Source organism: Sinohyriopsis cumingii, chromosome 2 (genome assembly GCF_028554795.1).
Source record: "Sinohyriopsis cumingii isolate HCF-2022 chromosome 2, ASM2855479v2, whole genome shotgun sequence".
Classification (NCBI taxonomy): Eukaryota; Metazoa; Mollusca; class Bivalvia; order Unionida; family Unionidae; genus Sinohyriopsis; species Sinohyriopsis cumingii.
In genome coordinates this window covers 32,997,803-33,011,191 of record NC_142962.1, presented here as the reverse complement: position 1 = coordinate 33,011,191, position 13,389 = coordinate 32,997,803, and the positions used below count along the sequence as shown (strand labels likewise).

The 13,389-nt window shown below is 37.4% G+C and overlaps 1 protein-coding gene across 3 annotated transcripts in view; it reads right to left on the bottom strand.

Moving 5' to 3' along the window:
* Nucleotides 1-13,389, bottom strand: part of LOC149804592 (gephyrin-like) — a 164,669-nt gene that overhangs the window by 148,925 nt on the left and 2,355 nt on the right. For all 3 annotated transcript variants that reach the window (XR_016416167.1, XM_089941991.1, XM_089941979.1), the window contains exon 2: nt 2,909-2,984. Coding sequence is in view for 2 of the 3 variants with exons in the window: in XM_089941991.1 (XP_089798117.1) it covers nt 2,909-2,984 (76 nt within the window). In the remaining variant the exon portion in view is untranslated. The remainder of the gene's footprint in view (nt 1-2,908; nt 2,985-13,389) is intronic.

Sequence of the window (13,389 nt, the reverse complement as noted above, 5' to 3'; positions counted from 1 at the left end):
GCTTTGAAACTAAAAATATAGTCTGGAGTAAAACTATCAGTAGTTTGTTTTCTGAACTATCTCAACTGCCTGCTTTGAGAGCAAAAATTATATCTATATCTAAAATGCCTACCTTTATGTAATCATTTGGGGCATCCATCATAAAAAGGGGGCATGAAAGGGGAGGTGGCTGGCCAAGTGCAATCCATAACCTCTCCAAAATAATTTGGATCACCCAAATCTTGTATGGAAAGGTGCTAACCCAAGTCTACCAAACCATAATAAATCTGGTGCCCACTGAGAGGCTGCTGATGGGCATGAGAGATGGGAGTCACAGTTGAGTACCAGGAGGCTTTGAAGAGGAGAAAATTGAATTTCTTTCCCACCTCAATTACCTGCCTGTAAAATTGAGGGAACTGTGGCCACCTGAAATATGACTGGAAGGTTGCTGATTGGCATGAGGGATGGAAGTCACAGGTGAGTACTAAGAGGCTTTGAAACTGACAGACCTGTGGCCACCTGAATTTTTACCGGACATGAAATGGCTTTATTTTTAGGCAAACATCCTTCCTTTTACCCATAATCATCATTCATTAGTACTGCCACCAACATGGCTGAAAAGAAAAGGCGGCTGAAATAGTAACTTATGTACTGACTACTTCCTAATGTCCTCAATGCAAACCCCCCCCCCCACAACAGAAGGGGAAGGCTAAAATGGAGAGTGTAGGGCTGTCACATGATGTGGCTCAAGTGAAGAAGAACACAAGAATGTGTCTCTTCTCAACAAATATAAATTGCAGCAAGCAGTAGGGGGATAAGCCAATGTATGATGCTTTGCCCTGTCATTGACCTTGGCTATATGGCATGCTGCATGATCACATCCACCAGATGGAAAATGGCAATGGACACCTAGTATAGTAATCAGGAAGCTGAAAAAGAATTCCTCATCAACTTAAATGTGGCTTTAAATACCTGCCTTATAAAACAAAAGAGAACAGAAATATTGAAAATAGTGATATCTTTGTCAAGACTAAATGTCTAAATGAGATCAATACTAATGCAGCAAGGCAACATCAATACTAATGCAGCAAGACTGTTGCCTGCAACTGGCTCACTCAAAAGGGTTTTGACATAACTAGGGTCTCTGATCTTATTGCTATAGAAATTGTGTTGCACACCAGGCAAGCTGAATGAAACACCATAAGCAGTCCTTGTAGACTAAACTGTCAATGTAGAGAGATACGACAATAGGATGTCACTTATTCTTGATCAGTATGCCCATAATCAGGTCTGCCAGAAGTCTAGATGAACTGGTCAGCAGCAAGGACATCATATGATGGACAGCATGGATCCTGCAACTTATAATTGCTGGTGGTCATATTGTAATGGTTTTACTGAAACTGTAGGTAAGCAGGGAGACTTATGACTTATTCTCATATCTACCAGTAGATAGTATACTGGTAGAAAACCAAAACAGAGCCACCTACAGCATGCAATGACAAAAAAAGTTAAAAACCAAAGGTGCTGCAACTGAAGATTATACCACAAGCTATCTTCATGCAGAGAAACCAGGAGATAAGAAAGAATTGCAAACAGAAGGGGCCACAGTAGGAGAATAAACTGCAAACTATATCCATCCTGAGAACACAGACATGTTGAGAAAAAGAAAACAAAACAAAATGCAAAAATATGAGAAAACAGTGCCACAGAAATAAGATGGCCCCAGAAACATCATCTGACAAACAAAACCACAGATGAAAGAGAAAACAAAAAGAAATGAGAAGGAAACAGGAATTTTCATAAATTATACTATGAAGTATTAGGGATCTCTGGCATTTCAGAAATTACACAAGATGAGATTACAGCAGATGAGAACCCAAGAACAGAACCTGAACCAATATCACCCACTGATGCACAAAATGAAGGACTGCCAAACATACCACAAATGACTACAGAAAAACAAGATCGTATGGACTGTGAATTCCAAAATGAGAGTCAATACAAAAATATCAAATTTATAGCTTAAAAATACCAAAAGAAAATTTATATGAAATATTATGAATTTTTCTATTGCAAATCTAGAATGAGGTGAGACAGGAAACTAATATATATTCCAATATCTCATTATGAAACATATAATAAAAATTAATACAAAGGCATAATTTTTTTAGATACCATATTCATTGGCCTATACAGGTATAAACAAAATGCACGACCTCTGACCTTAATATCAAGGTCAGTCAACCTGTCTAATACTGTACATCTGGTCCATGTATACAAGCCACTAAATTCAGAAGTACAAATACAATCAGTGACCTTTAACTTGACCTCAAGGCAAATTAGGTCTGGTTTTCACACTCTTTCACAAAAGTGCAGATATGCTGGTTGTCACATCTACATCATTTTCATTATATATAGTGAAAAGTGTTTTAGCAAAAATCCCTTCTCAATATTAATACACCTTGAGGTGGAGTAGAAATGACAAAATTTTCAAGATGGTGGTTTGTGGTTTGATAAGCATCATTTTCAGTTTGGTAGATATCATATAGTGTCTTAATGAAAACAACATGTCAAATATATTGCCACATCTTGAGGAGATGCAGCACTAACACCATTATGGCCATATTAGATGTCAAACAGGCACCATATTCATTTAGGACCATCTAGATCTTGAGATGAATACCTATCTGAAGTTTCAGGCAATCATCCCAGTAGTTCAAAAGGAATTATTCCTTCATGATGAAAAATACCTTGTGCTAATGGTCAGATGACAAATGGATGACAGACAACAGGCCACTGCATACACTTTTCTGGTCTATAACCAGTAGCTAAAAAGTAAAGGAGCACCATAACCTACAAGTACTCCCCTTGTAAGCCAAAACAAAACTAATGAAAAGGTTGATGGTAAAAACAGATAAGATGATCTTACATCAAAAGTTCTGTCAGTTTCTGCAGATTTGGCCCACTTGTGTCCTCTGCAGAACCTTGATAACAGCTGTCACTCACTGAAATTACAAATAAATACTTTTTAATTTTATATCAGAGTTTCAAAACAGATGTATTTGCAACATATGTTCAACAAATGAGTTAATGAGTTAAAAATGAGCTAAAATGACTCATTTGCTAGCTTGTTGGACATCTGGCATATGGTGCCCATAATCAGGGTTCAAACTACCAGGCAAAAACGTGATCAGAAACCAGTCTCGCTGATAACTGTGTGAGATTTTCACTTCATCTAATGAATTGAGGGTTTCTGTTGACACTTTAATGGCACTTTAAAAATGATTGATTATATCATGTTATGGAAATAGGAGCCAAGTACCTTGCCCATGGACACAGAGGCAAATGACTCGGGCTGGCCTGGGTGGGTATCAAACCCATAACCTTGGATCATGAGTCCTGTGATTGTCATTCAGAAATGCATACATGGAAAAGCAATCCTTTCCACCAGCTGTACATTAAGGGATGAAGCTGTGACACTGGAAAGTGCTGAATTGCCCTGCTTTGTATATGAAACACATCTCTGGTAAACACCCATGCAATGTTTCTTGGATCAGATCATATCTGCAGTGTGTGCATATTCACATTGTTCTCCAAGCCATTCCAGGTATAGTTCGTGCTTTACATATTTTTCTACAATCACATTTGGAACACCTTTGGCCTTTTAATGTTCTTGTTGGAGCCAACCACAATCAAGTACATTCTGGGTCACAGTCCCACATACTCTTTGATTAGATTACTCAAGCATTTATCTCTGAATTTGACAACCACCTTTTACTGGCATTACTCAACAATGTATGTTCTTTTGGATACTCAATGTATCAAATTCATTGACCAAACCTGGATGTGCCATGTTCTCATACATATTATCAGTGGTGATATGCATCAGAAATGAATCAGTGTCGGTGCACAGCATCTCAACCTAATCCTGATAAAACCATGAGATCTTGTCATAGTAGAACTCACATTTGAGCAGCTTCAACAAGTCCAGCACAGATGAACCAACATAGGTTTTGAGAGCATCAGTTTTATTTTTTACTTTTTGGTTTTGACAGTGTTAGTTTTCATTTTCCACTGCGAACAGCAAAAAAGTTCACCATCAAAGATCTTTCTGGATTCAAAGGATGGATCAGTGATGAGCCTTCGAAGTCTGTCTTGCTCACTATCACAGACAAGATAGACTCAAATTCATTTGCAGATTCTCCATAGTTATTCCAAAGAGAGCACTGTTCATGAGCTTGAAAAGTCCTTTTTAAAGCCACTGGTGGCCTTTGTGTTTAAGTCCGTGGTTACCTGAATGTACAAGGCCATCCAAGCTTGCTGACAAAATTCAAGCAGTCGATGGATTTTGGTTACATGCATACCCAATCGCAAGTACAACTGCAGATTTGGCACGTGTAAGACATAACTGTATTTTGTCCTAAGACTTGATACCAGTTTGGTGCATTCAGTTTATTTGTGGCTGGACTCATCAATGAAAATGCACTAATACTGGGAAAACCATGTACCAGCATAAACATCACAAATCTGTGCTTCTGGTGACAAGGAATAATAATTGTGCACCTCATGCAAATGCTCAGGATATTCCAGATCAACTTCATAGAAGCATCTGTGGTAACTGTTGATGTTGTGATCGTGCATGTGTTTCTGTAGATCAATGTGTGCAGGACTGATCCGCTGAAATCCACCAGCCAAAAGTGGTTGCAATAATGCCTATATATAAAGGTTATTTATGTTAAGATATATGACGTAATTGTTGGGGTCAGCAGCGTCATACCCATCCATGTTTGGGTTGTTGGTATGAGCAAATCTGTGACTTGACAGATATTCCATCCCAAAGTGATCACTTGATAAACAGAAGCTGATCAATGTCAGTGAGCAATCCCAGCTCGACTTCGGTTTTGGACAACAATGCATCCCAACTCATACCCGGTGATGAGAAGTAATGCAGAAGATTGAGCTTGCACACGTGCATGGCAGCATCACAAAACTTCTCAAGCACATCAATGAGCAACAACACATCAGTGTGTAGATGCAGAATGTGGTAGTCAACAAGGTTTTTACACTGCATGTTCATAGTCATGGTCACAGCCATTTTCCAAAATACATTCACATGAAAACAATGAATGAAAGGCTTTGATTGGTTGCAAACAAGTTTCGGCAAATTCGTTTCAGTCAATCATGTACTCTTATGGATATGTACCTGTTTTTGTCAGCAGGTCTGTATTGATTGGACCAAGTGATTCCATCAGATTACTGTCCAAGGACAAATTCATGAACTGTATCAAATCAATGAACTGCAATTGTTCTAGCCAAATTGTCATGTATTCCATATTGTTGGGGATCATGCTTATTGGTGATTTTGATGCTGTGGCTGGCATTATTAAGTGGCCATTATAACACCTGAAGTTATGAAGCATACAGGGATTTGGGGTATATTCTCAACTGCAAATTACATGCATTGTGCGTGGCACATTTGTATGCACCAGTGATGTGACAGTGGTCACGACTTTCGAACCAGGACTTGGTTTCATCATTGGACTGGCTTTGCTCTTCAGTAAATTTTTCACAAATCCATCAGTGATTGGCTGCAAAAAACTCATGAATGTTATCACCAGTCATTATTATGAATGTTGGTGAACAGAGTTGCTGCCGAATCCATTTTGCTGTAACTTCAATCGATCTGGGAAATACCTCAACTGTGTTTAGCTTGCACTCTGGGCTCAATAAGAACTGGATGTTGTTTTTTCATCGCTACATAACAAAACATGACAGGGATTTGTTCAGCGATTTGCACAGTTCGATTGATATCAAGCACATTTGTGTCTTTGTTAATAGAGCTGGATGCATTAGCATCTGACACTATAACATTCAGGCATTAAAATTTCATACAGGACTTTCATCTTTCATTGTACTGCAGTAAATCTGACAGTGTTTCTACCAGGGTCTGGCATAATTGTGAACTGTGGTTTTTCACTGATACCACCTCTGTAAAAATAATGACTTGTGAGCAGTTCTTGAGTCTTAAATACATGCATGCAACGTCTGCATGGATATTTCTGCTGTGATACTTACTGCATCAGCTAAGCAGTCCAGCAAGATTCTTTATAAATACATAGTGTGATATCGATTCTTATTCTTTTATTTCACTCAGCAGCAACAAGTTTATCTGGGTTCATTTGTTCTGTCCATGGGGAGAGAGTACCAGTGGACAAAAGCCACACATTAACAGCAAACCTGGATTCAGTGTTTCAAATCTGGTAACCTTCATGGGAAATTCAACATCACCAAAGTCTAGTTCATCCAGGTGTTGCTGATATTTTCAAGGCAAATCTTGGTTATCACTTCCCAGACATAAAGCAGACAAAATTGCCAAATCAAAACATCTGTCAAAGATTTTTATGTTTATAACTGACCCTGGTGGTATATAGTTTGGTGTTGCTTTGCAATTGATCTGCAAAACAGCTGATACAGTGAGAGATGTACCACAACTTGTACACACCTTTAGGAGTCCATCTTGACCCTTTATTGGGGTATTTCTCCAGCGTTTCAAGAATATTTTGTGGTTCAGGATTATGTGGGCACCACTGTCAATTCATGGTTTTAAATCCATCCTTCTCATGACTTAGTGGTACAACTAGATAAGCGCTAAGAACAATATCTACTTTAACCCCAGCATGACCAAAGTTTTATAATGCCATTATGATTCCAGGAATTATATTTGTCAATAGTTGTCAAGCATCTTTGCCTCGTGTGTATGTAGGTGGAATAACTGCCAAATGATTTTCCACTTCACCACTATGTTTTTGAAATTTGAATTCTGGTACTTGTGATTGCTATGTTTTTTGCACAAACATACCCAGCCACTTCAGTAGCAATTATAGCAGATGTGAGATAACAATGATTTTGTTCATATTCATCTAATACCACAAGGATGTCAGCTTTTCTTGCACCTCTGGCTATTCGTATATTATACTCACATGCAAACTATTTTATTTCTTGTACTGTTCTTTTATCTGTAATTGTTCCTGGTGGTGGTGGATTCAGCAGGGTCTGACACTAACACATGTCTGCTGGCCTAAGGCCACCTGATTTTTTCAGACAGACCCAACTTTCCTAAAACTGTGTGGTCTGTCAGGCTTTCTATTTTAAATTGTGGGTATTACAATTATATCTATCCTCCCATGTTATAGTATAAATCTTTCTTTTAATTAAGTACATGTCAAACACTGCAAAAATCGAAAGTGAAATGAAGTAAACAAAGCAAAGATCATTCCTACGCCATTAAACCAAATTACCATCGTTTGGGCCCTTACCATAAATTGTCATTTTTGGTGCTTCCTTTGTTAATCATATAAGAGCATCAAGCATTTAGACAATTAACTTTTTATTATGTGATTTCACGTGTTTGAAGAATACAGAGATTTCTTGATTTCTTGATAATGTCTCTCTGCTGCTTCCCCCAACCAAACCCAAAATAGACAAAAGACAATAAACTCTAAATATTTGTGTACAATAAAACCAGAAGAGAATGAAAATTCCAAGATATCTGGAAGCAGAAATTTCAGTGGCTAACTCACAGAAGGATGAGATGATATGTTCAGTTTGTTCTGTGTATGATATGATCAGGAACATTTTGTAGTTGGCTGCAAAAACTTTAAAATGAGTACAGTCAGAACCCATGACTCATCAGAGTCACAGAAGGAATAGCTTAAGGGTGAAAGCTGTGAAGGTAGCCCATGGCTCTTCTGAAGTGAGAAGTCTGTTATGTTGCTGAATAAGGCAGACTCTGAAAAACTGTGTAATGTTTAGAAATGCTCATTTTGTCGTAAAACATGGACACCTGTATACTATGTGAAATTATGTGGGTTGGACAAGGTTTGGAAATAGGCAGTTGCCAATACTTGAGGAATCAGAACAGGACCATATTATTTCCTTTAGTCAGTTTTTGTCTGTTATTAGTGATGTCTCCACTGATACATCTAACAAAGAGGCAGAAATTGTGTACGTTCTTTGAATGCAAGGTATATGTTCTTAAATTTCATTTTGATATATTGAATTTAAACTAATAAACCATAAATTTAAATTTAGATCCATTCTATTTATAATACTGTAAACACCTAAACCACAAATTTAACTACAGATCCAGTCAAGTTTATTTAATTTTGTTAAATCAAATATTTAGTGTTTCTTATTAGGTTTAAACTCACTTTATTGGCATAAAATGTACCCAAGGTGTACAGTGATACCATCAGTCATACTATAGCGGGCCTTATGTCAAAGAGATATGGGAATGAATGGATGAAATCAATTGTTGCAATGGGAATGGTCAGTTGATGCATGCTGTTGTTGGTGATGATTATGATGATGATAATAGAGACCACACACAAGATTTGTCAGCATTACAAAACAAAGCATATAAACTGTTGATGAATTTAATGTAACTGTAATAAAATAACCATGTATGTGTTTTATTTTATTGTACAAATTACACATTTTTTCAGTAACTATAACCGTAAACAAGCAGGACCTTCTATCAGTAAGAAGGACCACCAGCTTTCGAAAGCAGGAAGTCCTGTGGACTTACAATTTAAAATAGTTAGCATTAAACCCTGTTCAGTACAAATATTAGTCTCAATAATTCAAGTATGCCTGCCTTTCTTATACTACATGGTATGTATATTCCATGCTGCCAAGTGATCTGTTTATCTTTTTGTTGTTGTATCAGTCTGTGCTTGTGCATCCACAAGTGTTTGTGGTTTTTATTTATTTCTAGGGGCCCTGAGTGGCTGAGTGGTCTAAAGAGCTCACCGTTCCGGATCACTGCCATCTCACCTGTCTGCGTGGCTTCGAGTCCAAGGCTCGGCTAGCGTGGGTACGTGGGAAAGCCTGCCAGTAGCTTCTCGTGGGTTGGTGGTTCTTACCTGGGTTCTCCAGGGTTCTTCCTCCACCATTAATACTGGCCGCCATGTATAGCATATCTTGTGCTGAAAAATGGCATTAAACCCTACAACAACAACAACAACAATTTATTTCTATGTGCTTTACAGTACTTATGAACAGATCCATAGGGCTGGCAAAGTTGATTACATGATTTAACTTTGATGCCTCATGTAAGGTGGGGTCATGCCCCTTGGCCATCATGTAATACCTGCATATGTGTTTTACAGTACACATAATGGCATAATCTGAAACAGAGTTCATATTTTCCATGGCAGACAGCTTTGCATTTGTTGCATACCAATGCCATGGAGCTTCCTATACATACACACAAGTGTTTTATCTAATTGGTGGAAACACTGCAACATTTCATTGCTGCTTTTGTATTTCCTTTCTACACCAGGTGGTACAATGATTACATGGCTCAGTCGATTTAAAGCCTCACAATAGCCATCATGTAACTTTAAGGGAACTTGAAGTTTTAGATAAGGTTTTGTAAGATAAAATGGCTCATTATTATTAGCATAATCAAAGTCATTAGCAAATGCAAATAAAATAAATTCTAGTACCTCATCAGCCAAATGAGTTTGAATGACCCATCACAACAAAGTACTGCACAAACCCAACATGGCCACACTCTGCGTTGGAATCCAATAACATCAAGTTTCTTAGAATGCTGGTAAATTTCCTCAATCATTTTTGTTTCTCTGCTTTTACTACTATCATCTGAAAATTGAAGTAGGTGCTTGCGCTGCTGTTCTTCTGTGTACTCATAGAAAATCATCTGACAAGTAGTTAGTCCACACGCCATTCTTATGCATATGGCCCAAAAGCATTTGTTTAATTAGCCTTGAACATCTTTGTCACTGACCTCATAAAAATCATCAATCACTTCAGATGCAGGGGGCAAGTTATTTTTCTTTTGCAAGTGTACTCTTTCATGCATAATACTCTGCAGATTCTTTTTAGTTTATTTGCCTCAAAAATCTGCCCAAGTTTATTTCGTTCTATTTCTAAGGTCACTCCCAGGTTAGCCAACTTATCCATGTGTACTGGATTTGTTTCTGACAAAGCATACAAAAGTTTCCGGACTTCCTTAATAAATCTGTATGATGCAAACAATACAGCAATCTCAGTTTATCAATCACATTTATCATATTCCAATCATACGGCAGGTTTATGCCACTGTTTGAAACCTCCATATATTCTTTTGGTATACTCAGGGCCATAGAGGGTAATCATGAGCCTTGGGGTAAGAAACACCTATGCCTCTCCTAGTTCTTGTACAAACAAAATTTTTCTTTTATAAAATTAAAAACTGTTGTTCAGCCAAGGCCCCCTTATAGGCCCGGGCCATGGGAATTTATCCCCGGTTGCCAGACCCTCTTGTTAGACCTGAGTATACTTAGGATATCAATGGCCTGGCTTGGGCATCAATGGCCTAACTGCTGCTTAACATTTGTAAATAAACCACCACAAGCATTTGTTTCACTAAGAAAATATTCACAACTACGATATTTCTCTTTTTCTCACTAAAACATCATTGCTATTGAGATTGCAAGTATCGCTGCTGAGAAAAATCAATACAGAGCTTTTAGTTGATGTGTGATGTAATTTGGATTTTTAACGTAGCTTTAACAATCTTCCAGTCATATTTCTATGATATCTGCAGTGTAGCAGTTTATAGTAATGTCTAGCACTGGGACATCATGCCGCAGACATGTAGCATGATGTTCCACCCTGTCACATTATCCTGACACCAGGCCGACCAGTCCTAACACTAACCTCTTAATGCTGAGTGTCAAGCGAGGCAGCTGTTAGTACCATTTTTGTAAGTATTTGATATGACTCAGCCAGGGATCGAACCCACAACCTCAAGCATCTTAGGCGGACACTCTAACCACTAGGCCACCGGAGCAGTTGCCTTTTAGTTGATAAAGTATAGTTACAATCAGCAATACTGTCTGTATGCAGTATTGATCATAAACACAGTGTATGTATTGATCGGTACCATATGCTTGCCCTAAAAAGTAAACTCTGTGGGGATTGGTTTCTGCAATCCCAGAGTAGAATCCAAGGATGGTGTTTTGCCCTTTCAGCTTTTCTTAAAACCCTTTGCAGATCTTCCATCCATATGAGACTCTACCCGGCTCACTCACGTCATGTGTGTTTGGGCTCCTTGCACCCCATGGACAACAGTAAAAATTATTGACATGCAACACTCACTTTTGGGCTAAACTGTCATGGGGGTACAGGTGAGGACAGGTTGATGGGACACAAAGGTGAAAAAATAGACAAAATGCCTCCTCTGATACTACTATTGGCATGGGTAATCCTTCTATAATTAACTCGTACAAAGTTGCACCAACCCCTCCACATCGTATGTGAAAATCTTTTAAGTTTAAATTTTCCACCCTATAAAGAACTTTTATGATACACAAAAGATATTAATTTAGTGAAGAGTGAAGTAGATCATGAACAAACCAATTTATAACAAATTCTTTAACAATAATCACATAAAAAGATAAAAGAGTGTGTGTGTGTGTGATTTGGATTTTTAATGCCGCTTTAACAATTTTTCAATCATATCGCTACAATGTCTGCAGTGTGGCAGTTTACAGTGATGCCTAGCACTGGGGTATCATGTCGCAGATATGTAGCATGATGTCCCACTCAGTCACATTATCCTGACACCAGGCCGACCAGTCCAAACACAAACCTCGTAATGCTGAGCGCCAAACAGCTGTTAGTACCATTTTTGTAAGTCTTTGGTATGACTCAGCCAGGGATCGAACCCATGACCTCCAGCATCCAAGGCGGACGATGAAACCACTAGACCACCGGAGCAGTCAAAAAAGAGAAGAAAAAAAAGAGAAGAAAAAAAGGAGTGGCTTATGCATATTGCACCTTCATACTGTGACAAATCGAACTGGCACAATGTGCTTCTGCCCATAGATCTAAAGTCACAACATTTTGATGTATAAATGGCTTGTTTCAGTTTACTGTCTGTATATATTGTACAAAAACAGACATGTAAACAAACATGCACATGAATGTCAGTGATGCAGGAACTACCTGACATAAATAAATAATATATTATGATAGAGTTCTACTTAAGACAACTGTTTAGTAACCTTTTTTCTGTTAATCCTTTTATTAAAGTATGGATGATTTTCATATCAATTGTGGCAATACTGAGAAAAAAAAGCCGAAGTTAACCAAAATCAACTGTACTCTATACATCACACGTTACTTTACTGATCCTGCCGACATAAACTTCTTTAACCTACATTTACCCTTGAAAAACACATTCATCAACAGAACCTTTGAGATTCACATTTTATTTGAAAGAAATGACATTTCATGTTTGTAGTCTAGAGCAATCTTTTATAGTCACTGTAGATCCTACAAAAATAAGCCCTACTCCTACATGTCCAGCAGCGATTGTCCATAAAGTTTTGTAGTGTCTGTGTAAATACATGGTTGCTTCATAAAATATGTTTAATATGCACATTATCTTAGAGTGGAAACTTTAATGCCAATGAAATATAAAATAAATCAAAATATTTTTAAAGAAATTGTTTCCCACGGTCATAGCTTGATTTAATGCCAAAACTCATTAGTCTTTGAATTTAGATAAACCATTAAATTATTTAAGTCATATTCATTGCCAGTGTCAATGACTTTGTTGCCAATGCCAATGACATAATGTGGTTTTAAGTTCTTCTGTAGCGGTTATGAAGATGTTAGAAAATAACTCAATGATAATGATTTGTATGCTTTAATCTGCAGTTTGGAAGAAAAAAATGCATATTAGTATACTATATAGTGATTAAAAAAATATTATAAAATTATTTCATAATTTAATACACCGTAATTGCAAACTATTTGCTTATTGTGGAGAAATATTTTAAATTTAAACAAAGGAATAATCTAACACTTTTTAAGGCGACATTTTCAAAACAGTTTAAATTGGAAGATAAAATGAACAGGCAGAAAAGATAAACTCATAGGGCAGCACTCACCTTAACTAAGGTTTATTGAAGAAACTATTATTTTCTCTTGCAAATATAAAAGCAACTCATATGTAATAAGCAATTTTCATGACAAACTCTGGTAAATAAAAGGAATGACAACAATCTCAGCTACAACTGTTACTATGATCAAAATAAAAATAACAGATTGTAATAGTGTATAGGAATTGTTCATCATACCTGCTCCCCATCATCTCACCCACTGGTTACTAAGCACATCTAAACCAAAATACACCTCTCCCTCGATAACTCGTGCATAGAGGGGTCCACAAACATAGACCGCAGTGTAAGATAGGCACGAATTACAAAGAGACCTCCAAAAATTTAAAAAAGATCACTTTGACATCGAGATAAATGCAGGGGGGAGGGGGAGTGGCATTAGGTAACTGCGCTGTTTATTGACTGAATCCTCATTTTACAATCATGTCAATAATAA